The 25,701-nt window shown below is 38.6% G+C and overlaps 1 protein-coding gene across 3 annotated transcripts in view; it reads right to left on the bottom strand.

Moving 5' to 3' along the window:
* NFIA (nuclear factor I A) overlaps positions 1-25,701 on the bottom strand; it is a 355,469-nt gene that overhangs the window by 144,930 nt on the left and 184,838 nt on the right. For all 3 annotated transcript variants that reach the window (XM_033113886.1, XM_033113887.1, XM_033113888.1), the window contains exon 3: positions 23,182-23,247. In XM_033113886.1, coding sequence (XP_032969777.1) covers positions 23,182-23,247 — 66 coding nt within the window. The remainder of the gene's footprint in view (positions 1-23,181; positions 23,248-25,701) is intronic.

Below are 25,701 nucleotides of genomic sequence, written 5' to 3'. Positions count from 1 at the left end.
AGAACTATTACATGAATCAGAAATGAAATTGGTCATACTGGATTGTTCATTGTAGAGAATTATTTTAATGAGTTCAATAAATTTCTGTGGACTATCTACCAATATAAAGAGGATTTAGAGTTTGGGGAAGCTAATTTCTAAAAGGCCTTATTTTCAAAAATTTCAGACAGGTGTCAATTTTTAAAAATTCATTATGCTTACTGCTCAGACTCCAGTGAAAAGGGTATAGATCTGTTTGAGTATCTTGTAATTTTACTTAGAAGAAGATCTGTGAGATACCCTGTGAGATAATGCACAGGAAAGTATTTTGTAAAACTCCAGGGTATAATACAAATGTTAGTTATTATTGCTGTTGCCCATAGCATATAAAATATGATCATCAGAGATGAACTATATTTTACTGCTAAGCATGATAATAACTGTGGATATAGCTATAACAAGTAAGAAAAAAAAATTTTTTTTAAAGTTATCCTTAGTACATTTGCTCATTGAGAGGACCGAGCCTGCTCATGGGTTTGAGCATTTTGTAAGTTCCAGAGACACTTATTGGTACTCTATAAAATAAGGATATACTCAAGAACCCTCAGCTATTTTAAAACTCTGATCCCACAAGAAAGGGACTCAATATCTAATTTTAAAATATTCTTCTTATGAAGCAGAAGTAAAAACTTAAGAGACGAGAAATATGCTTAGTGACGTTTTTCTGCTTGTTTGTTCCGTTCTTTCTGGCTATTAAACACAACCAAACTATTCAGTAATAATCCAGGAAGCACAGAATTAAGACATTAACCAGCTTGTGTTCCAAACTAAAAGGAGGTTAAAAACACAGCATTGTAATACAAACACAGCTTATAAGTACAGTGTGTGTACCTACTGTTCTACCATTTAAACTTGGAGTAGCTGTACAAACAAGTCTATCTTGAGGAAACAGACTGGGTAATTTTCCATTTGGACTGTTTGAGATTTCAAACTTGCAGAAGTCTATGTTGCCAGACATTTTCTTCTAATTCGTTATCTATAGTTCTCCCAAGATTTCCCTTTAACAAAAATGCTTTTCTTGAAGCCGGTGCTTTCAGTGAAAACTTTTCTACAAAGCTAGAGATTAAATTAAAAAGTAAAATTAAAGAGGTAGTAGACCCATTTGAGAACATAAATTAAAACTCTCTTCTCCGTCACGTTAAGACAGAACCAGATCAAGCTTTCAAACACGTGTCTTTTCAAAGTTCAGAGGAGAGTTCAAAAGATCGAAAAGGAAGGTAAAATACTAATCAATGAAAAGATCAAGATGCAAAATTGATGTTAATGACAATAAATGCTAACAGTGACTTGAGAGATCTTTAGAGCCTTTTGACACGAGATGGGAATCTGTAAGAGAAGGAAAACATCAGCGCTTAGTACATAACTAGAAAAGACCATCTTCTCTGTGCTTCTATAACCTCACTGGAACACTCAGGAACAAGTGTCAAGCACTGGAAAAGAGCTGTATTATATAATTATTTTAGATATGCATGAAAGTGCAACACTGTTCTACAAATACAAGTGAGCAGTCTTTTAGAGTGATTTTTATCGTGAAGGAAATAAACAGGACCTTATTTCCAAATTAATGCAATCTCTTTGAACAGAGCAATTCTTCCCAGTGTGTTATAAGTGATCGACAACTGAAGTCCAGTTCACTGAAGGTGAGCAATGAGGTATCCAAATATTTTGAATGAGCTGTTTCCTTTTTTTGAGTACTACGCTAAGCACCTTTTATGCATTGTCTCATTTAAGACTCTTAACAGCCATGAGGTAGGTACTATCATTATCTCCAATCTACAGAAAAGTAAATAAGGCTCAGAGAGGAACAGTTACTTATCCAAGATCAATGGCTAAGCCAGGAATGGAACCCAGTTTTCTAGGGTCCTAATTCAATGCCTTTTCCAGCACTGACAGGTTGAATGATGAGATGGGGTTAAGACTTAAATTCTGTTGACAGTGAATCCACCACCATGTGTGAACTGATAGCATCTTTGATTTATGCTGCAAGGAGAGCCTAAAAAGGAAGGTTAAAACAAGAATTCCATACTTGTAGATGCTGTGCCTTTTTGTCGTCCCCCATTTTACCTTGCACAAGTTACACCAGACTACTTGGCTATTTTCCAAGCTCATCGTAAACTTTCAGACCACACAGTGCCTTTGGTGGCTAGTTCATTGATTTGGAACATGTTCCTTCCTCTACCTTTCCCACCCGTCTCCTCCGCTGGGTAAAATCTAACTTTGCACTCCCTGTCTCTCAATTCTGAATTAAATATTCCCTCTTCTACAGTCTCAGAGCACTCTGTTTCACTCTTAGAGTACTTAGCATATTTACCTTGCGTTATTATTAGGAGCACACGTGTCTATCATCTGTAGCAAAAGGTACGTCTCTTAAAGGACTGCACCCAAAACATCTTTGTATCATCCAGGTATCTTAAACAGAGCCCTGAACACAGCAGGCACTCAATAAATGTTTCATGTATAGTTAAAATAGGAAACTCAAGTTCTACTGCTACAACATTTATATCAAAGAAAGGACTATTGCCAAAGGAACTAGAGATGCTTTTGCTTACGCTTCTCTTTGAAAGGATTTTTTCAGATAGCCTATCACTATTCCAAGAAGGTAATGGGGCTATTTTTCTGTTTAGGAACCAGTGGTTTAAGTAATGTAAGCTATGGATCAGCGGGCTTGCAATGATGGGACTGATCGAAAGACAATCACACTCAGCATTGCTAAGGTTAATGGCATTGCTTCTAATAGAGGAAATATAAAAGTGGAAGACAGGGAAGAAACCAATAAAAACATTTACACGCACCTTTAATGGTATGCAGAGTAGAACCCACTTAAATGAATCCTACTTAATGAAAACATCTTGAAAAGAGAGTGATTTTTAGAGAAACCTTTTATCTACTGGTCCTATATTTATAGAGCAAACCTTTCAAATGAATACAGGGTAAAAAGAGAATTAAACTAGCAACTGTTGTGATTCATTGTGGTTCATATAACTTTCATTGGGCCAGTGAAATGAATGAACCATTTAACGAAGGAGGGTTCTTCTCCACCAATTTATGTCATGTATGTCAGAATATAAGTAAGAGTCTCCTTGGTAGGTAGTAACCGAGCAAAAACATGGTCTGGGGAATGACTGAGCCTTGCTTGCTCTGTAGCACCTCTATTTGGGCACAATTGAAGAATTTTCTGAGAAGGGGAGATGAAAGAATTCGGTTCAACCAGAAAAATGCATGAAAAGGCAAATGTATCATAACCCTCCCAATATACATGGGATGTTTTCTTTCTATGAAAGTTATTATTTTTTTCTTTTTTCAAATAAGCTTTGATATCTTGAAGACACAAGTGTTTGGAGGGCAGGGATTAGGAATGGGTAGAAATAGCGGCTTAAAAACAGAGATAAAGTTGGAATCAGAAGGTGCTCAAAACTTCTTTCCAAAACCTTAGAGATAATTTGTCAGGGAATTTAAATTCTGTGCTTGAGGGATCTTTCAGACCAGTAGCTTAAGAAACAGGACACTGATATTTCCTTTTAAGACCATGAAATAAATACACATAAGAATTACTGGAAACAATAGTATCCCTCTAGCTTTCACCATCTAGTGAAATCTATCTTTTTGAAAAACCAGCAACACACAGGATTAGAGCTATTTTGTCGCTAAGAGAATTGTCCCAGAAAAAGAAAAGTTTACGTAGAAGCCAACTAAAAGTGGATCTAAATGCCACTGGAGTGAGTACGCTCACTACAAATACACTCAGTGCAAATAGAAAAGTCTGGGGATCCAAGGGAGTTGAGGAATGCATAAACCTGAGTTACTTTAAGTCAAACACTAATATGCTAACATAGTCTAAAGATTCCTTAAATGTATTCTGGATCAGTTGGAACATCATTATTAGAAACTGCGGGTTTCACTTATTTATTTGCTTGGACTATTTGAGGTAATTTGGGATGCTTAACTCTTTCTAAAATTATCTTTGAAAATTTTAGAATTCCAGCTTTAGAATTCAGAATAGAGTGTGAAAGTGGTGCCACAGTAAATACGGGAAGAATACCTTAGGACTCTGTAGGCAGGGGGTTAAAGTGTGGCAAATGGTAAGATATGCTGTCCCACGCAACAGCTTTGTAACCATATTCCTTTCAAAATGAGTATTGTTGGGTTGAAAGGGAAAAAAAAAGGGGAATGTATTCAGTGGCCTCTTAGCATTTTTTCAGACAACCAGGGGTGGAAATGAAGGACTTCCTGATGACCTGAAATTGTGCTGATAGCTCATTTTATACATGGCTTGACTGCTTATAAAGTGTTCTCAGGTACATCATCTCTTTATATTCTTACTAAATCCTTGGGAGTGAAGAACGGCAAGAATCACTAGTCCCATTTCATAGATAAGAAAGTTGAGGCACAGGGAGGTTAAGTACCTTTCCCAAGGTTAGTTATAGGTAGTGACTGATGAAGTGTGGGTGTGAATGTTTTCAAAGCACTTCACGGCCAGGCAAGTGACAAAGTCAAGGCTCTGGCCCGGGTGTCCCATCCTCTTCCACCCATGTACCTGTGAAAGCTCACATTAGAGAACCACTCTCTTCCCTTCAAAAGAGTTTCCTCCAATAAGAAAACTATCAAACTCATGAGTTCTTCACATTTTACCCATGTTCTTTACCCTACAAGATCGTGAGAAAGAAGAGTGAGCAAGAGAGACACCATATCTTATATTTATACATTTCCAGAAAGTACAGTTTAATACATTTGTTAAAATAAAATGAGCTGGCCTTTCTTTTCACACATTTACCTGCTTAAACACTAATACAGACCCTGCTTCTACTTTATTCTTATTTTCCTTTGCTCTGCCAACCTCTCACAGTGCAAAGAACCCTTTATGTCAAAGTCAGCTTTGCCAAGTAACATGCTTCTCTCACACTTGGACAATGCCTCATACAAAATTTCTATAAGAGTGCTGCACCTAGGAAAGCTGACGGCCATGAGAAGGCCATGAGAAGACGAGAACAGTGGTGGTGGTGAAAAGGCACGACTAGCCGATGCGGAACCTGCAATCCTGCTAGTCCCAGCCAAGTCCCAGGAAAACCCTTTCCTCCCTGACTGGCAGCGCACTTTGCATGCCGTGCCACAAAACCACCTTGCTGTGTCTGCAGCCTGCAGGCCCTCCAGGTAGCCAAGGCACTTACCATAATATTGCAAGCAAAGCTGCAAGTGGCTCGACGGGCCCTCTAAGCACTGAATATAGGAGATGTCTTGGGAACCACACACTCTAAGCAGAGCCCCAGTGAAAAAGCACAACGTGGTTTATAATCTTACCAGCAGCATTATATGGGGAGCTCATGCTGCATGCGCGCTATGCCAGAAAACAGGGATATCGTAAGGCATAAGAGTCATTCCGTCCTGCATTTACAACAAGTATTTACAACACACACAGGTGGTAGGCCCTGTGCTGAGGAGAAAAGGGTGAGTCAAAGAGGACAAACAGTGCTTGCCTTCATGGAGTTTGCAACCCACTTTATAATAATGTTGGCTTCTGCAGACGTTTTTTTTTCAGAAAATCACATAAATAAATGTCATGAAAATTGCGATCATTTGATTCAAAATTCTGAACAAATGACTCTCAAATACATTTTACAACTTGTTGGCAAAGTAAGAGAATGATTTCAACAGCTTTTCCGTTTATCTTTGGAGGGACGCAGTAAGACTAAGAAATGCAGAGTAATAATATAGCAGAAAGAACACTGAACTAGGGCCTGGATATCAAGGGTCCAGTTCTACCACTAATCCATGTGCTCTTTGAGGCACATCATTTTACTTCTCCGGGCTTTAGCAGTCCTGTAACTAATGCCTGGAACAGTGTCTGGCATAAAGCAGATGAAGACTAAACAAATATTGGTTGAATGAGTAAAAATAATAGGTGAAGATTTAGGGTAAATAGTTCTGTAATTCACAGTAAACATCAAGAGGTTGGAGATAAGAACAGACAAGTAACATAGATTCATGTAACATGCTTAGGCCCCAAATGAAACTGCACTAGTAAACAGTGCCCAAGTGGCTGAGTGGGCTGCCGGAGAATGTGTCACAAGCTGGGACTGCTTGTGACACTTTCTCATTGCACCCCTCAGGCTTGCGTATTACAATTTAAACTCAACAAATGGACTTTTTCTGATTCCAACCCAGTATGGCTAGTGCCTTGGCTAGCAACTTCATTGGTGCCATGCTAAGCGTTTTCTTCAATATTTACAGAATAAAAGGCAATTTCAGTTTTAGCTTTGAGCGCATCAGATTTTGACAGCTTGGAAATGTCATTCTCAGAGCAAGGACTTCTCACACACGCAGAATCTGCCTCTGACTAGTCTATAAATGTAAATGCAAATATCCTTGACCATAAAACCTTGAGCATCATGTTCTAAGAATGTTAGTGAGATTACATGAAGTTCTTTTTAACTGTATTAGTTTCCATCTAACGTCGACTAAATTGAATTAGAGTAAAGTGGGGAAGGCCTGGGTTCGAAAGGTGGATGCCAAAGAAGTCACATTTTAATTTTTGTCTCCATCTCTTATGTATGGATGCTTTCTATCTGTCAGTCAGTCAGCAAGCTTCATTCCAAAGGAAACATGCCGGATGACTGGATATCCAAGAATTAAACATGATATAACTGGTGTATCAGAAACATAACGCCTTAGCCAAGCCAAGCCTTACGTGGTGGGTCGTATGTTCTTTTTGCTTAACAAGGACCTTGCATCTTCCCTTTCACACATACAGAAGCTGCAAATCTCATTCATTATTTTATCAGGGATACCAGAATTCATTAAGGAAATACACTGATGGTACATTTCTTATGAATAAAGAAGACCCCCAAGAACATACATTTGCAAAACTCAAGGAAATAGGAGATAGTGAAACGCCTCTGCATCTAGGATATAACAAAAAGAGGCTCAGAGAGGAGCCAGTAAGAGAGAGAAGAGAGGGCAATGGTAACATGGTAGAGTCGCCTAAGTGTTTTTAAGAACAGAGTTGTTGAAAATCAACATGAAGTGGTTTGGATGTTCTGTGACATGACCTATGTGTTCCCTCCCCTAACCCTGTTTCCCTACAACTTCACCAAAATCAGCTACTTACATAACTTCTACGTGTGCATAGTACAGACATATAGAGAAGGGGCTGAACCCAACATCTGGGGCACAGGACAAGCAAGAGAGCATTACCTGACTCGGGAGCAGACCTATCAATTAAATGACCTCAGCAGGTCGTTTAGAACCTGCTGGAACCAAGAGCTAACAGGAAACGTTAGCCTGAAAGCCCTCCCAGAAATATGCAGAAACCCTGGGGTAGACTTCAGATTTCCTCAGAGTGTGGAATGGGGGTTTTGAGCTAATTCTAACAGGCAAGGAGGCCCTACGTAACATCCAAGAACAGACATACACTTCCGTATTTCGATCAAGTATCAAATAGAGCTCTTCTATGAACACCTATAACTCAACTGTGGTTGCCCCTGGCACAGATAGCTTTTATCACTTGTACCTACTTCCATCATGTGCCCCAAACACTATCCAAATACTTTCAGGAGATAACAACTGTATTTTATGGCAAATATCAGTTTAAGTATTTGTCTTCCTTGCTAGAATATGTACCTGATGAGCACTGGGTCTGCATCTCATTTATCTTTATATCCCCATTGTCTAACACAAGGATTAGCACCTACATTAATACATACATGTATGACTGAGAAAGGATAAGTTGGAAGGAGGAGAAATTACCTATAATCATATATTATGCATAATTACATTTATATATGTTTCTATACTATGGGTAATATAATTACATTATTTGCCCCTTAAGGGACTTTAAACTCCTAAAATGGTGGTTATCAGGGGCTGGGAAGTAGGAGAATGGGAGAGGTGGTGTTTAAGGGTACATACATGCAACTGGTAGATAAACAAGTCCCTGAGACCTAATACACAGTACAGTGATTATAGACAACAAAACTCTATTATAAACATTAAACTTACTAAGAGACTAGATCTTAATTGTTCCCGACACTAGAAGAAATGATAATTATGTGACGAGATAGAGGTGGTAGCTAATGCTACAACAGCAATCATATTGCAATATCTATGCATCAAATTAATGTTGTACCCTTAAAACTTATACAATGTTATACGCCAAACAAATCTCAAATAAAAAACAGCTTTAAACGACTGAAGACAATATCTATTCATTCACTCACATACTCATTCATTCACTCCAAAAAAATGTTTGCTGAGGGCCAGATGCTATGTTTGGAATACGACAGAAATAGTAGTTTCTGTCCTCAAGGAGAATGCAGTCTAGAATAGTGATCTCCTCAAAACACACACTAGGGGTACCCAAAGAGAACACTGGGGCTTCTCATATTTATTTGGCATCTCCTAAACAACAATAATGAATTAGCTATTAATAGTGCCATCTCCCTCACCTGATACCTTTGTCAGATGGTCGCGTCACCTATGTTACATAAGACACCCTGAGGGAAATGTAGAATTCTGAAGACCCTCTTACTGGTTATACTTTCAGCATACTGTGACATATTACTATTTTCATCTGTCAGTGGTCGGTTTAAAGGACTGACAGATTATCTAATTTTAACTCCTTAACCACCACCGCTACTACCATTGTCATTCCCTAACCTCAAGTTGATAATTTACTTGAAGAGAGGGGACACGACATACAGAAAATACACTGCTGCAAACCTAACAGTACAAATTATTTGAGATTATTATAGCTACGTGTAAAACATTCCAAAACATTGGAATGCACCTCACCATCCATCTGTTGAATCCCTGAGCTCTCCTCAGGAAGATGAAGCAGCACTTCCTCGGTCACTCACTCAATGTTGACCATGGACATGTGGCTCTACCTCCCTGAATCTCATTTTCCTCATCTCCTACCTCTCAGAATTATTATGCCAAATTAAGATAACATATCCAAATGATTGAAAGTGTCCAGTATATAGTACTATTCAACCAAGGTCAGTTTTCTTGCCTCTCCTATTGATGCACAGAAAGAAAGAATTCACAGAGAAAGAGATCTGAACCCAGAACTCAAATATTCTACACAATTATAAATAACTAAGCTACCCAAACTTTGTGAAGATCTTGTATTCCAAAAGTATGCTTTCACAGTCAACTTACTATGTAGAGAAGGGCTGTGCGAATCTTCTACTTGGAGCTACTTTTCCCACCGACTCTCGCTATAATTCTGCTCAGAAAGAACTGAACTCAACAATATCTGTTGAAAGAATGAATGAAGGGATACACTACAGAGATGATGGGCAGCCCCTTGGCACAACAGTCTTTACTGGCTCTTACTGGCACCTACTTTTCTCTTCTCCATCTCCTTCCCTAAGAGGAAGTTAAAGGCTATCATTAACCACGGGCCTATAGCAGAGGCTTCTGTGTCTTTTCACCAAGAAGAATATCTTGTAATATTTTCCTCTCGTGGACCCCATTTCTCAAAGTAACTAGTTTACCATCTCTATTAAATACTGGATAACTCATCTCTCCCCCACCTTTTATTAAATGAATCCAAACTATGACTGTCATCTAGAGGCTCTGTAGGTGTAAGATAACCAGTGAGTTCACAAATATAGAGTCAAAAGCAAAAACCTTCAGCCTGTGTAGCTTTATGTAGGAAAAAAGACATCATTTCTTTTAAGAGATTTCCTTTGGCCCCCTTCAAGGACCACCAGTTGGCAAGAACTGCTCAAGAGAATCCGTTGGCATATGCTGAGTTTTACTTATAGGGATTTCATGATCTCAATTTGCAAATCCACTGGAACTCAAGGGACATGCATGTTTTGGGCACTGATACTTTTAGAACTTGCTGATACTCTAATAACAGGGTGCCTCACTGACCCCTTTCTACCGTTAAGGATCTTTCTTATAGTCCAAAGCTGCAAGAATACATTAAATTGAAAAGCTTTCTGTTTGGACAGCATTTACAGTTTTAAAAGATAAACCTCTCTATGGAGTTAACATGATCTGTGAATGTGGGACATGCTAGGAATCAGATATCCTAATGAACTTTGTCTTGCTCGCTTGAAGTGGAGAATTAACCGATTCTTTTAAATAATTCAGAAATCTAAAATCAAAGGGATTGAGGTGTAAATTTCTAATGTACTGCACAAAAAAATAGGGGATGGAAATAAACATTTTACGTTTTCAATAAAACTACATTCCTGTATCTTTTCCAAATGAAATACTTTCCAATTTAGTGGCAATCATAATGGTTGTATGCCATCCAACAAATAATAAATGGCATCCGGTATAAATACCTGACAACTAATTTTACACTCTCCACCTCCAGCAGAGAAATTAGATGAAAATTTAGTCCACTGTTAAAAAAATATCCATTGTCGAGTCACATATTCATAATACTTCAGACTGTAGGAAAAGGAGTGAAGATTGTTCATAAGAGGAATAAGAATGTACTTTTGCCATAAGAATGTAATTTTCCCAGAAGAATGTCAAACAAGAAAAATACACGTTCTAGAGCCAGGCACACGCTGGCTTCCATCAGTGCTGGTTCCCCACCCAGTGCTGTGGGCTGAGAGGACCTCGCTCACCCGTGAGGCTGCTGCACGAACAGGTCCAGGACATGGCCAGGCTCCATGTCCCATTCCCCCTCCCTAACTGGCCTTGGACCCTGCACACTTGAGGCCTTATCTCCCTATTCATACCCCAAAGCAGAAGCTCAAGGCATCCAAGGGAAGTGGGGAGGCGGCCAGAAGCAGAAGCCAGGATCCTATGGGGAACAAAGTCAAGGCTGGGGACCCCCTGGGACTTGCTGGCCTGGTAAGAGCTGTCTGCCAGGAGTGGATGAAAACCCTGAGAGGGTCGGGGGGTGGGGGGCCGGGGAGGACTTGCTGCAGGTGATAGCCCAAAGACCAGCATTCACCTCCTCTTCCATCTAACACAGGTGTGCTGGAGCCTGGCATATCTGCTCACGAGATTCTCACGATCCTTAAGAGTCCTTGGTTTACTCATACGAATATTTCTACCCTAGCTGTACTGTAAGCACCCACAAGTTACCCCTAAGTTCTGGCAGGCTGGGAATGGCAGGAGGCAGAAACTGCAGGGTGAAGCCTGACTTGAGGAGATCAGAGGCTCTGTCGCACAGGCCACCCAGAAAGAGCCAGAAATCTTTCCAGTTGAGCAACCCTCAGAGAAGACATGCTTCTGAGATGGAAGGCAAGCCCAGCACTGAGGCAAACAAGATCTCGAACAGCCACACACCCAGTGGTAGAAATCTTGATCTATAAAGTACATCCCAAAACATTTAAGAATCGAAACCACAAAACCTGGGCAGACCCCAAAGGAGGTCTAAAAAAAAAGGAAAATGTATGTTCTAGATTGTCCTCTAGCATATGGTTCATGTCCATGAGGCAATGAGATGGATGAAAGGGAAGTGAAAGGGAAGGTGGGCTACACTTTATTTAGTATTGACTATAGATCATTACAAGTTCTGGGCACTTTATACATACGCACATACGTATGTACATACATACATTCATACATATAATCCACACAGAAATAGTCCTGTTAGTTCTGAAGACATAATTAAGCCTGTGGGTGCCTGAAGAGGCTGAGGCTGGTAACCGGAGGATGATAAGGAATAAAGGAAGAGGGGACGAACCTAGATGAGAGAACATGAAGAAGGAAAAGGAACTCACCTTGTTTAAGCTCAAAACAACAATAACGAAGCAACAAAAAACACATTTCCTGGGAAGGTGACATCCCACCTTATAAACAAGGAAACAAATCCAAGAGTTTGAATTATTTGCCTAAATTTACATAATCAGTAAGTCACAGAATCAGAATTTGAATACTATTCTTTCTATAATACAGTACAATGGTTAAGCATTTAGACTTGAGTTTGAGTAACTTTGAATACTTTTTCTGCCTTTCTTTGAGTACTTTGCCTTCTTGACTGTGGGCAAGCTATTTACATTCTTTGTGTCTCAGTTTTCTCATCTGTAAAATGGGCACACTAATAGTACCTATCTCCACAGGGTTGTATTAGGATTAAATAAGATCATGAATACAGCACTCTTAGTACAGCATCTTGCTGTGGGGCCATAAGAATCACTTGCTACGAGGAGAATAATTGCCTGACAACGCCAGCTGCCAACCCTCTCGTTCTACCATCGTTTGTTGGAAGTCCTCGTTTCCTCCAGGTTCCCATCCAAAGACTAAGAGGGAGGATACTAATACAGGCCCATCCCTATGGGACAAAGAACTTTTGTAACAGGTGATTTGGCTCAAAGAGTCTCTATTGGCCTGTACAAAATTTTCTTAGAAACTTACTGATGATATCTAGGATTCTTCCTACTCAATCCTTCTTCCTTTCCCCTCTCCTTTCACAGATATCCAATTAGGATAAATGGTTCTGACTTACGATGGTTCAACTTAACAATTTTTCAACTTTACGATAAGGCAAAAGAAATAGATGTTCAGTAGAAACCAAACTTCGAATTCTGAATTTTGATCTATTCCCGGGTTAGTGATATATATGGGTATCACACTGTCTCGTCATGCCGGGCAGCAGCGGCGAGTCATAGCTCCTGGTCAGGCCTGGGATCACGAAGGAAAATAACCAATACTTCACAATGTATTCGTTGTGTTAGTGACTCGTTGTAAAGACTTGCCCAACTATAGGTTGACGTAAGTGTTCCGAGCACATTTAAGGTAGGCTAGGCTAAGCGATCACGCTTAATAGGTTAGGCTTATTAAATACATTTTCAATTTAATGGGTTTATCAGGACGTAACCCCACTGTAAGTCAAGGAGCACCTGTATTGTGGTCTCTGCCAGCCTCCTTTTACTCACTTCCTTTACAGTTCACAGGTTTCACCCAATAAATCCTTACACGTCTGATCGCATTAGAGCATATTTTTCTTGGACAACCCAAACTAACATACCAGCATATAGGAAGTCCACAACGAATGTGAGCTATTATCATGATTATCACCAAAAATCATTATTTTTGTCATTACTTGGCTCCAAAGCCCAAAAGAGTTTAATCCTATTTTCCAAAACTGCTTTCCTTAAACCTGTGACTATTTCTCTTTTTCAAAGTAGGAGAGTTCAAAGATCACATTCTAAAACACATTCATACCAGTTTTGTCATATCTGGCAAAATAGTCCTCAATTATAAATGGAAACATATACTCGCACATTTAGTTTCCCATGTAGCACATGAAAAATATGGCACCTTCTATTTTCAAGTCTATCTGAAATGTCTTTTCTCTGCTTCACCTTTGAATATGAAATATCCCAGTGCTTTATTATTTGACTGATTTTCTATTTGCATCGTCTTCCATGAGGCAAACAGCCTGCGATCTCTGGATCTTGTGACAAGGTACACTTCCTTTGCATTCGCTTTGGAGAACTGACTCACATACTGTCCGGATGGCTTACTCAATTAATTAAACTTACACACTTACTTGCATAGGTTGAGTGGCTCTCAACTACTGTATTGTACCTATTGACTGTGCCTTACAAGTGGCTCATTGTTCCAAGATAACTGCTGGGCTAGGTACCAGCAGATGCGGCAGGAATGGAATTTAAGCAGTCAAGTCATTAGAACTCTGTGGTACTCTTCCCAGGTTTCATTTTCAGTGGGTTAAATTCCAGTTGTTTGACCCTTTGTGATCAGTGAAATCATCACAGACTAATCAAAGCTTTTCATATGCTGCTGTTACACATGCGCACGTAACCTCCATGGGAGTGGATGGAGAATTAGGACGGGTTGCCAGATAAAATACAGGAGCTGGTTTAGATAAACAACAAATACTTTCTTTGTATAACTCTATCCCACGTAATACTAAAAAATCATTCATTGTTTATCTGAAATACATTTAACTTGGCATCTTGTATTTTTATTTGCTAAATCTGGTAACTATTAGGGAGAAAAATCAAGCTTCACAGTAAACATATTTGAGACCTGGGGGCTTACCATCGACATGGTGTTGTGAGATAAGGGTTAAGCTGAAATCTGACAGATTTAGACCTCCATTAAATGAAAAAGGAATCGTTCGCACGAGTGGGTGGGGATGTGAGGTTAAATATCCCAAGTGACTCAGCTTTTAGTATGCACACACATAAGGGGAAAACTTTGGGGCTACTACTACAAGATGTTGGCATGGCAGACGGAGAGTCTCATTCTTTGACAATGTTATGAATTAGGCATTTTCATTTTGCTTACCCTGAATATTAAGTATCCAATACATTGTAGGGGCTCAGGACATATCTACTGTATCAAGAAATGAATGGATTTGGGGGGCAGCCAGATGGCTCAGTGGGTTAGAGTGCGAGCTCTGAACAACAGGGTTGCCGGTTTGATTCCCACATGGGCCAGTGAGCTGTGCCCTCCACAACTAGATTGAAGACAACGAGCTGCTGCCGAGCTTCCAGAGGGGCGGCCGGATGGCTCAGTTGGTTAGAGCGTGAGCTCTCAACAAGGTTGCCCAATTTCCGCATGGAATGGTGGGCTGCACCTCCTGCAACTACAGACGGAAAACGGCAACTGGACTTGGAGCTGAGCTGCGCCCTCCACAACTAGATTGAAGAATGACTTGGAGCTGATGGCCCTGGAGAAACACACTGTTCCCCAATATTCCCCAATAAAATTTTTAAAAAATATTTTAACAGTAATTCTAAAAAAAAAAAAAAAAAAAAAAGAAATGAATGGATATGGTATGCGCATTTCTGTAGAACAGATCATGGCATCTCAAGAATTTGCCAAGACCTTTCCTTGGTCTACAAGGTCCAATATACTTTGGCTTCCTGCTACCCGCATCTCCGATTGCCATCTCCTTCATTCCTGCCCCTAACCCACACTAACCCCCTTACTGTTCCTCCAACATGCCTCAGGGCCTCTCCATTGACTGTTCCTTCCTCCTAGACTGTTCCCTCTTCCTAGAACAGAAGTTGCTAATATCAGCATAGTTCTCTTCTTCACCTTCTTCAGGCCTTCCTTAACTCAAATGTCAACAGATCAGAAAGGCCTTCCCTGACCACTCTATGTAAAATAGCACTGACACTCTCAACTGTTTATCCCCTTATCTTGCTTTATTTTTCTTCAGAATATTTAATGCTACTTGGCATCTTACATACACGTTAGTTAGCTCATTGCCTCCTCCCACCAGAAGGTAAGTGCCATGAGAACAGAGATTTTTATCTGTTTTGTCCAGTGCAGTGCCTGGTTCTTAGAATGCACTAAATATCTGATGAATGAATGAATGAATGAATGAAGCCTTTGCCACTTTACCAGACTAACAGGTCCTCGAGAACAGGATGTCTGATCCATCTTTGTATTCCCTCAGTGCATCTAGTACGCTGCAGATTCTTAGTAACTGTCTGTTGAATTACTTATGAGAAAATTGAGGTACAAGTCTTTAAGTGACTTGGATAACTGATTTTTCCCTTAACAGATGCTCAATGTTGGGCTTATAATGGCAACTCTCCTTTGCTAATGTGACCTATTCGGAAGTTGTGATTTGGCTTTTCCTTGTTCATCTCGAGTTTACAAATGCTGCTTGCTGAGAAGCTCTCTGGTTGCAAAATACATACAGAGATCTAAGAAAACACAAACTTTCCTTCATGGAGAAGTTGTTGGAAGCTGATTTCTATTTTGCTGGGCCTCGCCACAACATCCTTTACACTTCTCTTCTTGGATATTCGCCATACGATGCCTGCGGATAAGGCATATGAGGCTCCCTTGTTCCCTTTGGGTTAAAAACAACCAAGTATAGAAATTAACAACTGAGATGGGGCAGAGTAATGTGCAGGAAATACTCCCCCTCCCCTATCTCTATTTGAGACATCCCAGTAGATTTCCTGAACGGCAAGCTTATGCCAAGGGAACAGAGTTGCCTGGAGCTGAGTAAAACCCGAAGAAGAGAAAAAGAACGAGGAAGCTGTAGGGAGAAAAGGTGCCAAAAATCCTTGTGGCCACATGAATTTTTCTAGCAGACAACTAATCAATCTGGATTAGTGACTCCAAATCCCCAAATAAATTATTTATATTACATCCAGTTTACTAATATTATCCACAAACGGATAATTCCTTCCAAAAAATAATATGCAGCCTTTAAAACAACAAATTCACATTCACATATCAAATCAGACCCTATTATTTGTGGCAAGGAAAGCTCATACACTATTTCTGACCTAAACTAGCCTCCCCGATATTTCACCATGCTGATTTTTAATTGGTGGAGAAGAATGTGAAAGGGACCGTTAGAAGTACACCGCAAGTCCTTCAAAGGCGATCTCTGTCCAAGGGTCCCATCAGAGGTATTGCAGCCTTAGAGCACAGGAAAAACAGAGCAATAGCAGATGGAGCTGCAGCCAGACCCCAGGTGCACCTCCTACCGTATGGTGATTCGATGTCGGCTCCTCATTTGATCTCTTTTCTGAGCCCAATTCAAATACTCCGTGAACTATACGGCTTTCTATTTTTAGAATAGGTATGTATAGATATATTTGCACAATCCCAAGTAAATTGTAAATAAACACTTAAGAAATGCTTTTCTATTTGGAGTGTTGCATCCCATGGGCACTCAAATGGTTGTCTCTCTGGGGACAAGATTCACAGGCACAAATAAATTTGAGGACCAGAAAAAAAATCCTTTTTTTTCTTCTTTCCTCTGTAACTATTTGTGTGTGAGGGGTTGGTGGGGGAAGGGAAGATGTCTGAAATAGACCACCCAGCCAGTCCATTTCAGAATTTGGAAATGAGGGAACAGGGTCTAAAATAGTCCCGACTTTGGCTACTAGCCAACCAGTTAAAGTCTACTCAGCTGGTTATCCTCTGTGTGTAGACAATAAAATATCCATAACGTGTGAGGTAAAACTACTTCTTTAAAACTGACTACAAATTTCCTCCCTATTTTTCAGCTGAAAAGGCTCGTTAACTACACTGGGTCCTGTGTAAATAAAGCTCAACACACACTACACTTCAGGATGTAAATGGGGGAAGGCCCCAGCCTCACCTGGTACCTTATCTTTCACAAGGCAAGATCCAAGAATTTCCTTTGTCGGAAGGCATTTCTAAAGATCCTCCAAACAATGGTGGGTCACATCTGCTAACAATATTTAAGAACGCACAATTCACCTGGTCTCAGATTGACATTTTAGATCAAACCAAATTCTAGTTCCCTAGTCTCTTAAAGAAGAAAGACTAGTGCCATCATGTTGCTAAAAATTCATCAGTCAGAATTTGATTATGCTGGAATCTGGAAACCAGAAGACATTCAGGTTTTAACACATCCCTGAGTTGGGACCTTTACATGTTTTAGAATATTGATCATTACTGTTATTACTGCTATTTTGGTGGTCACTCTACTGTGTCTGTCCCTGCAGGGTTTTTTGAAAGAACACTGCAGGGAATAACTGTTGCTAGGTAATTGTAAAAGAAAGTCATGCAAATTATTAAATATTGATAAACTCTATTTACAAGTCAATGGTGCTAGAATACTCCCGCTTTCCCAATAAAATGCAAACCATAAGGCTGCGTTGCCTCCAAAATTCCTAAAAATGACCCAACTAAAATGACACATTAATCAAAACAGTTCCTAAAACAAGCAGTCCACCCAATAATAAGAGACAATTCTTAGAGTTTGGAATTATGAATTTTATTTTGCCTTCCCACTATGTATTAATATTGCAATACAATATTGCAGTATACCTACTATATACTTGGGGAAGTAATGAACAAAAGTTAAAGCAGAAGGCCTGCAATTTTTAAGAGACTATTACCAGATGAAAGAACATTTATCCAAAAGAGAAATAAAAATGTATAGTTCTCTTATCTCACCCCCAAATTAGAAAGTGAACCCTACATATAAATCTTAAATTAGGATGTCAGTAGCCTGGAAGGTATTTCATAAATATTGAAGTATTCAAAATATTCATAGAAATGAGTTAAATGATAACTAATAAGATATGACAATTGTGGTTAATTAAAGAAAAGTACATTCCTTGTTCATCTAGCAACATTTAGCAATGATATCTATTTTAACAATATAAGATGGGAATGACATAAATGAAGATAGTAAACATGAAAGCTAGATTCAACCAATACTCCAGGGTGATTCTGAAATTGGCAGGTAGAGCTGGAAATTTTCAAAATCTGGGGCAAACATCATGATTAATGGCCTTCCACTGATTGCAAAGGCCCATCTGAGGGTTGATGCCACTAACATATGTGCAACTACCAGATAAATGAGGGAGAACAAACATGATTAAACCTAAAGAAAATAACTTAAATACCAACTTTGATTTCCTGTTATAAATATCACATTTTAAAAACCACTTAGATGAGATTATTATTATTAGCAGGCTGTGCAGGTGATGAGAGATAGTATATAGAAAAATACATAAACATGAACACAGCTTTTCTTTCTCTGGCAAGGGAACCCCACTTTCTTTCTTTCTTTCTTTCTTTTTAGGTAAGGGTGCTGGGACACATTGAGTGCCAGCATGAAGTGTGCTTTCATAGTGTCCATGTAGGACTATGCTATTCCGGCAGACATTGACTCAATGTGGCCCTACAGAAGCGTGCCTTGAATTAAGTAGGGGGGCTATCATATGAGCTTTTCCTTCATTAATGACTGAGCTGATGCATCACAGAATGCAAGCTCTGGAGGACTGTTCACAGGCCCTGTGAATATCCAGCACAGATTTCAAATGTTTAGTCCCATAAATACTTTTATCAGGAGCTAAGCACATCATGGGAATTCACCGAGGTGGTTTGAGTAGATGTTCTATGTCAAAGTCCAGCAAATAAGGCTTAAAACCATCAGGAGCTCTTGAAAAGCCAGAAAGAAGGTTTCAGCAACATGCAAAAGGATTAAATGAATGACACCAGTCAGAGCTGAGAACTTGATCAGGATCGCATTCCCTGTGGTAACCAAGCATAAGCTAACACGATGGCGTTTCATGTACAAGTGACTCTTGAACAACTTGGGGGTTAGGGGTGCCAACCCCCACACAGTTAAAACCCACATTTGCTTCCCCCAAAACTTAGCCTGTCCCTCAGCAGCTGAAGGGGATGTGTTTCGGGACCCCAGCAGATACACAAATCCGAGGATGCTCACATCGCCTATATAAAATGTGGTAGAACAACAGATACAGTGGGCCCCCCACATCTGTAGATTGCCAACTGCTGACTGAAATCAGTACAGATATTTATTGAAAAAATCCACGTATAAGTGGACCCATGCAATTCAAACCCATGTTGTTCAAGGGCGAACTGTATCTGCTCACACCTGCTCCTTGGGATGAGGTGGGAGCAGAGGTACAACTTGATCTACTACGTTCGTTAGTACCTAGCCCTCCTCTTGGCTTCCTAGCACGATTAATCATATCTACGTGTGTAGGTCCATGTGTCTGCATCCAACTTTCCCCCACACCCAAATTAGATTTTCAGCTTCTCCAGGTGTGTTTTTTCCCCCCTTAAAAAGTTCGTGGTAAATCAACTGAGCACACACTCAAAAAATATTTGGGGATAAGGACATATTCATCTACGAATTACTTTTATTCGTTAAGTAAATATCAGGTACCCACTAAGTTCAAAGCACGGAGCTATGTGCTATGCAAGATGTTTTTAAAAGGCATTTGTCATGAATCTACCCTTAATCAGCTTATAGCTTTTAATAAGCCAGATTCTACTTAGTTTGAGCCAAGGGAAATCTCAGCTAAAGCTGAAGACCTCTAGGCGGAGTCCCTTCTGTCCAGAATCACCTTGTTCTTGAGCAGTCATTCTGAAGGTTCTATAAACTCTGAATCGCCTTTCTATATAGTTCTCAGCTCCTAGGAAGTGAACAGAATTTGAAGAATAAAACTAAACAGTAAAATAGATGTGGGGTTTATGGACAGATTTAGGGAGACATGATGACACTTCGGAGCACAGTAGATAAATACAAAAGATGTCTTTAAAAGTCTTGGTTTATATCTGACACCACCCCTCTTCCACTCTCAGACTCCCAGCTTTCAGCCTCTCGAACATGTATATTCATTACAGATAGAACAAGCTTTCACTGGAGAGTAGTAATGGTTACCTTTCTTTGAGTCCTTACTATAAACCAGGCATTACTCGTCTGCTGTTTCCTAGCATATTCTCATTTTAATATTCATGAGGAAGGTTCTTTAATTATTCCTATTTTACCGATAAGAAAACGGAGATTGGGGTAATAGCTTACACGAAGTCACCCAGGCATTATTTCATTTGAACTCAGGTCTGTTTGACTCTAGAGGTAGAACTCTAATCATTTATTATACTAATTTTGAGTTTCAGAGGTTCTGACATTTTATCTTTGGGCTTCAGATAATTCCTTCAAAATTCGCATCTAATACTCTAATTGGACAAAGATTTGTTTTCTTTTACAGTTGAGTCTTAAGGGAGTACAAAAAAAGAAAGCGAAAATTCCACAGAAAAAAACGGACTAGTTGAACAGGGAAGAAACAGCTGCATCCACTTTAGGTAAAGTTACATGGCCCAGTTTATGGTTTTGGATGAAACAGCATGTTACTATTTGTCTATTCATTCTCCGTGGTTTACTAGGAAAATACCATTCGTTTCCCATTACCTTTCTCTTCAAGAGCTAGGATAAAAAGAATATTATTTCCCCTTGCATATATCCATAAAGAAGGAGTAATGAGTTCCCACTTTATTTGAAGACCAGAGTCTGTCACTTCTTCTTCCACCAAGATTCCAAAAATTCTTAAGAGTTTTGTTGATACATCTATGAAAGTTCCCTCTTTAAAAACAAAAATAAAACAAACAAACAAACAAAAACCTTTGAAGTACTCATCTTCCATAACCTGGGGTAGTGAAAAATAACGAACACTCAATCAAGGCAACACAATGAAGTTATCTAATGCATATAAATACCTAGTCCTGAAATCTTCAATTACTTTCCTTTAGGGATTATGTCTTTGGGAAAAAGATAAAATCATTTTCCTACAATAAGTTCATCTGAGATTGACAAAAGGCAGAGAGAGGAGACTGACTAGGCTGAAGCTGTCCTAGTCTCAGCTTCAGTTGGAGCTGTCTAAGCTTCTACTTTTTCTTTGGAATAAATAGAAATTTGAAACAGGAATTTGTAACTTTTTCTCCTAGATATTAATACTTTCTTTCTTTGAACTCACATGATCCCCAAAATGGTACCATGAATCCTTGAGGTAGCACCAAGCAATTTGGGGTTAAAAGAGAACTTGGCTAGCATCTCTGTGCCTTTGGCCAAAAAATCCAGGCTCAATCCTGGTTGCTTTTTGGAATGGGGAACGCACAATATCGGTATTACAGGCAGCTCCAGAAAGGCATGCCAGGCCTCTCGTGCTCTCAATTTATATTTGCATGTGAACAGCTTGTCGGCCATTTTATGAAGACAGATGAATCACAGGCCTGCTAGAGGGGCGGCCAGACCTAAATACGTGAACTACATACCCCTATAGCCCACAAATTCTTAAAAATGAAAATGAGTATCTCTGGATACAACTTCAGGCAGATTATATATAAATATGTGGGGGAAAACGAAACATATACAAGGCATCATCCATAAGTCAAGTGGGAAATAAAGAATGAAACTGATCTATAAATATCACTTTAAAATGTCAACAAAAAAATAAGATATAGTTGTTTATGACACTAAAAAGAAGTCTTCAGAGGTCTTTTTTTTTTTATGCCTGCTTTGAAAAGACAACTTTGATAAGGAAAATACCACCAAAATACCAAGATGAGAAGAGAAATAGCCAGATAGAACATATTTAATGCCCAGCAATGTTATAAAGAATTTCCTAGCTTGGGAAATGAAATAAATCCCCCCAAATTAGTGATAGGATCTCTAATGTGGTAAATTCAATCCTCCATCCCACAGTACTGACATAATTCAGTTCACTTATCTATTCCAAAAGATCAGAGGGAGATCAAAATGGAAAAATGTATCGAACAACAAAAGAGAGACTCAGGGAATGTGATCATTCTAAGTAGGTGAAAAGCAAATACGGTAGGATTATACTGCCTAGAAAAATACAGTAATACTGAACAATAACCAACAATTTTTAGTATAAACTATATGAATATGTACATATGATCATATTTAATTATTTAACAGGTAGTATTATTCCCTTATTATTTTAACAATCAAGAATAAATCTATATATACCCTGAGAGGTTAAATAACCTATTCAACATTCCAAGGTAAGAAACAGTAGAGGCAGAATTTTAATGCAAGACAAAAACCACAGCCTGAGTTTTTAACCACGATGCCATACTCCCCTCACTAGCCCCTCAAGGTCAAGCACTCCCATCAGATCCTTCAGTTCTATCCCCAAGGAAAAGCACTTTGGAACTTTATGAGATAACATCTGTGAAAGTACACAATACAATGTTTAGCATATAATATGTACTGCTAAAATAGTTCACTTCTCAGTTTTTATTGAAAACTGATGGCTTCACTCAATCTAAAATTCCAAACTATGACAATCTTTTTCACACTTGGAGTACCTAGTTCCAATTCAGTATGCTACCAAAATTTTCTATTGGACTTATATATAAAGGATGAATTCTATTTTAATCAAATTTGCTGCAACAGAAAGTTTATATATTTATGCAACTGAGGAATTTAATATTGTGATGTACCCGTACTGTTTTATTTTAGCAAATTTAAAGCAGAAAACCCTTCAAAGACAGAAATTGTTTTCTTAAAGCAATTAGCAAAGGGTTGAACTCCTGAAATAGTTGTCAGTCAGTGATCTCAAATCGCTAGTGCAGAAGATCATGGGACATTTGCCGCTTTAAAGGGAACTAAAATGAAATGAAAACGCCATGGCTTCTCACATTTATGCTGTAAAAGATTCTGATTTAGTAAGTCAAGCCCACTTTGCATAGTAATCAACTTTCTTGGGAACTAAGGTTCTCAGGAGTACTCAATAGTGTTTGGGGAGTGGGGCGAAGGGTCAAGGGGTATTAGTATGATCCAGAGGACTCCTTGAGTCCTCAGTTGTTCCCACTGGGGGCTACCCATAAGGCAGACCCTGAAATCCTTGTACTTGGTTAGCTGTTGGCTACTGTGGACTCGCAAAGCAGCAGATAAGAGTCCCAAACTAAACTTACCATTTTCTGGCTGGTCCTTAATGTCAGCGTCACTTGGCTGGCTGGGACTTTCAGATTGACTTGAATCTGAAAAACATAAAAATACAGCCAAAAATTACAGGGTCTGTGAGGGAAAGTGGAGCAGGGGCGCCAGACTTTCTTAAAAGGTTCAGCATAAAAACTAGGAATGAGAACATTACAGAATTGACATGGTGAACGAGAAAAGAGAAAAGAATGGGGGCGGGGGGGAAAGCAGCAGCAGCAGCCCGTGCCCTTAGAGAAGAGTCTTGGTTTTGTTTACACCTTCGGTGGCATGTGGCTTGTGCCAGATCATAACTTGAAACTCTTCAGAAACCATTCTCTTACAGAGAGAGACCATTTCCAAACTGCTCTTCTCCATTATTTATACACTAGAGTCTGATAAAGACGTCATCCTTCATTACACACATCTGAAGCTTGATTCAGAACATAATAAAGTGTCAAAACATATTTTGAAGCTGGTATATAAAAGCAGCCCAAACAACAGTAACAAGTTCTGTTGATATTTAGCTCAGTAGCACAGCACAGACTATGCAGACTAACACCATTAAATACTAGAGTCCTAATATTCTAGCACATTTACTTGAACTAACAGGATAAACCAACTACGTCTTTCTGAAAGGTACGTTTCCCCTACTCTGTAAGTATTATGTTTCTCTTTTCCTGATGCATTTGGGAAATCCTAACGGGGTTTGTTAGCAAAAACAGCTTCTTGCACACTTTTATCGAATTCCATTTATTTTGTTTTTAAAAAATACAATCATTTTCAAACTAAAAAAAATCAATTCAATTAGTTTTTCTAAATGGGATAATTTAAAATAAAATAACATGCAATTTCAAGATGAGATAAAATTAAGTTAGATCAAAAGAATTTCACAGAATTAAAAGTAAGCACACTTATGATACAATTTGGGGGGTGAGGAGAAAAGAAACAAGCAAAATATGTCAAGGGGAAAGTTTTTGATGTAAAGCATTTTCTGAGACTTGAAACAGTATACATTACCTACAAACAAACAGATATATATATATATACTTTTTTTTTTTAAGCAAAACCTCTATTATCTGTGGGAAGCCTGAATCCGAACTTTGCCTTGACTTCACAGGATTAGAATTGACTGTCTGAAATTTGACCACATTTCAGCAAGAAATTCAATGCAAGATCAAAAGATCATGACACCTAACTGTGATTAAATTGAAAATATTACTTCTATTTCAACAGAGTTATAGCAGTATCATTCCCTTTCTTGGCAATATTGCAAAAAGAAGTAGCACTACTAGTGACCCTGGGTCATGAAATGCTAATTTATTGCTTTAGAAAGTCTCCCTGCTTTTAAGCAAATGAAGATTTTAATTATAGGGAAGTACTAAAAAGGACATATCTATTTTAAAATTTTCAGATGATCTTAACATGGTGGCTATAACAAAAATTCTATGTTGATTCAAAGGTTCAATAGTAAAAGATGTGAAATGTTAATTTTTATTCAAGTTTGGCAATGTGATAGCTTTTATCATCTTGTAAAAATCGCCATAGTGAAGACACAAACAGAAAGCATTATAGGTCAAAAAACTTTAGAGAAATCCTTCAGAATGAACCACAAAATTAAATATAAAGCCTGCACTAAAAATTGGAAATGCAAATTTATATTGGATCATATTTGAAATTTTAACTCCATTTAAATTCATATTACTTTTATAGTCAATGATTTAAAAATACGGCATGACTACCTTCTCTTTTTCTCAGAAAAGATCCTGTAATTTTTGTCATTAAAAAAATACAAATTAAATATTCTGAGAAGTAATTCAACATATTTTAGGAGAAAGGCATTCCTTCATTATTTTTGTTCTGGAAAATTTTAAACCATTAATACGCATAATTAAAATTAAACAAAATATCTATTTCTGTTTCAGGGAAAGTTAAAATTCTTCCTGATCATGTCCCAAACTTTTGCCAAATAGAACGTTTTCTTTGGAGTAATAGTAGTAAACCTAACTTTCTATGTGATAGCTTAGCCAATGTTCTTCTGCTAGGTGTAATATCTTCATAATTAATCACCTCATGAAAAAATGGAAAAACATTTTTTACCTCAATTAATTTAAATATACAATAGCAGTTACTTTTCTGATATTTATCCATTACTATTAAGGCAAAAAGGATAATGAGAGAGACCCTCAAAAATTTTTTAAATAATCTCAAAGTGGACTTCTTTGTTCTTTTTACTTTTCTTTTACATTTGGTTCTCCACTGCATCTTTACAGGAATATAACACGATTATAGAAAACATAAATAGCAACAAAAGAGGGCTGTGGATATGTTCAAAGAAAGTTTAAAATTCCAAGCCACAGAAAAAGAAGCGAATAAACAGCAAGCGACTGAGCGGCAGGAGAAGGCTCAGAGTTGGTCTGAAACGGGCCGCAGTGCTCTTGTGAAAGCTCAGACACAAACACTGGAGGAGGCATCTAGCCAGACTAAAAACGGAATTTAATTTCTCCAGTTTTATTCAA

The sequence above is a fragment of the Rhinolophus ferrumequinum genome, chromosome 9, assembly GCF_004115265.2.
Source record: "Rhinolophus ferrumequinum isolate MPI-CBG mRhiFer1 chromosome 9, mRhiFer1_v1.p, whole genome shotgun sequence".
Lineage (NCBI taxonomy): Eukaryota > Metazoa > Chordata > Mammalia > Chiroptera > Rhinolophidae > Rhinolophus > Rhinolophus ferrumequinum.
Note: the sequence above shows the minus strand (reverse complement) of the source record. Positions and strands in the feature narration are given on the sequence as shown.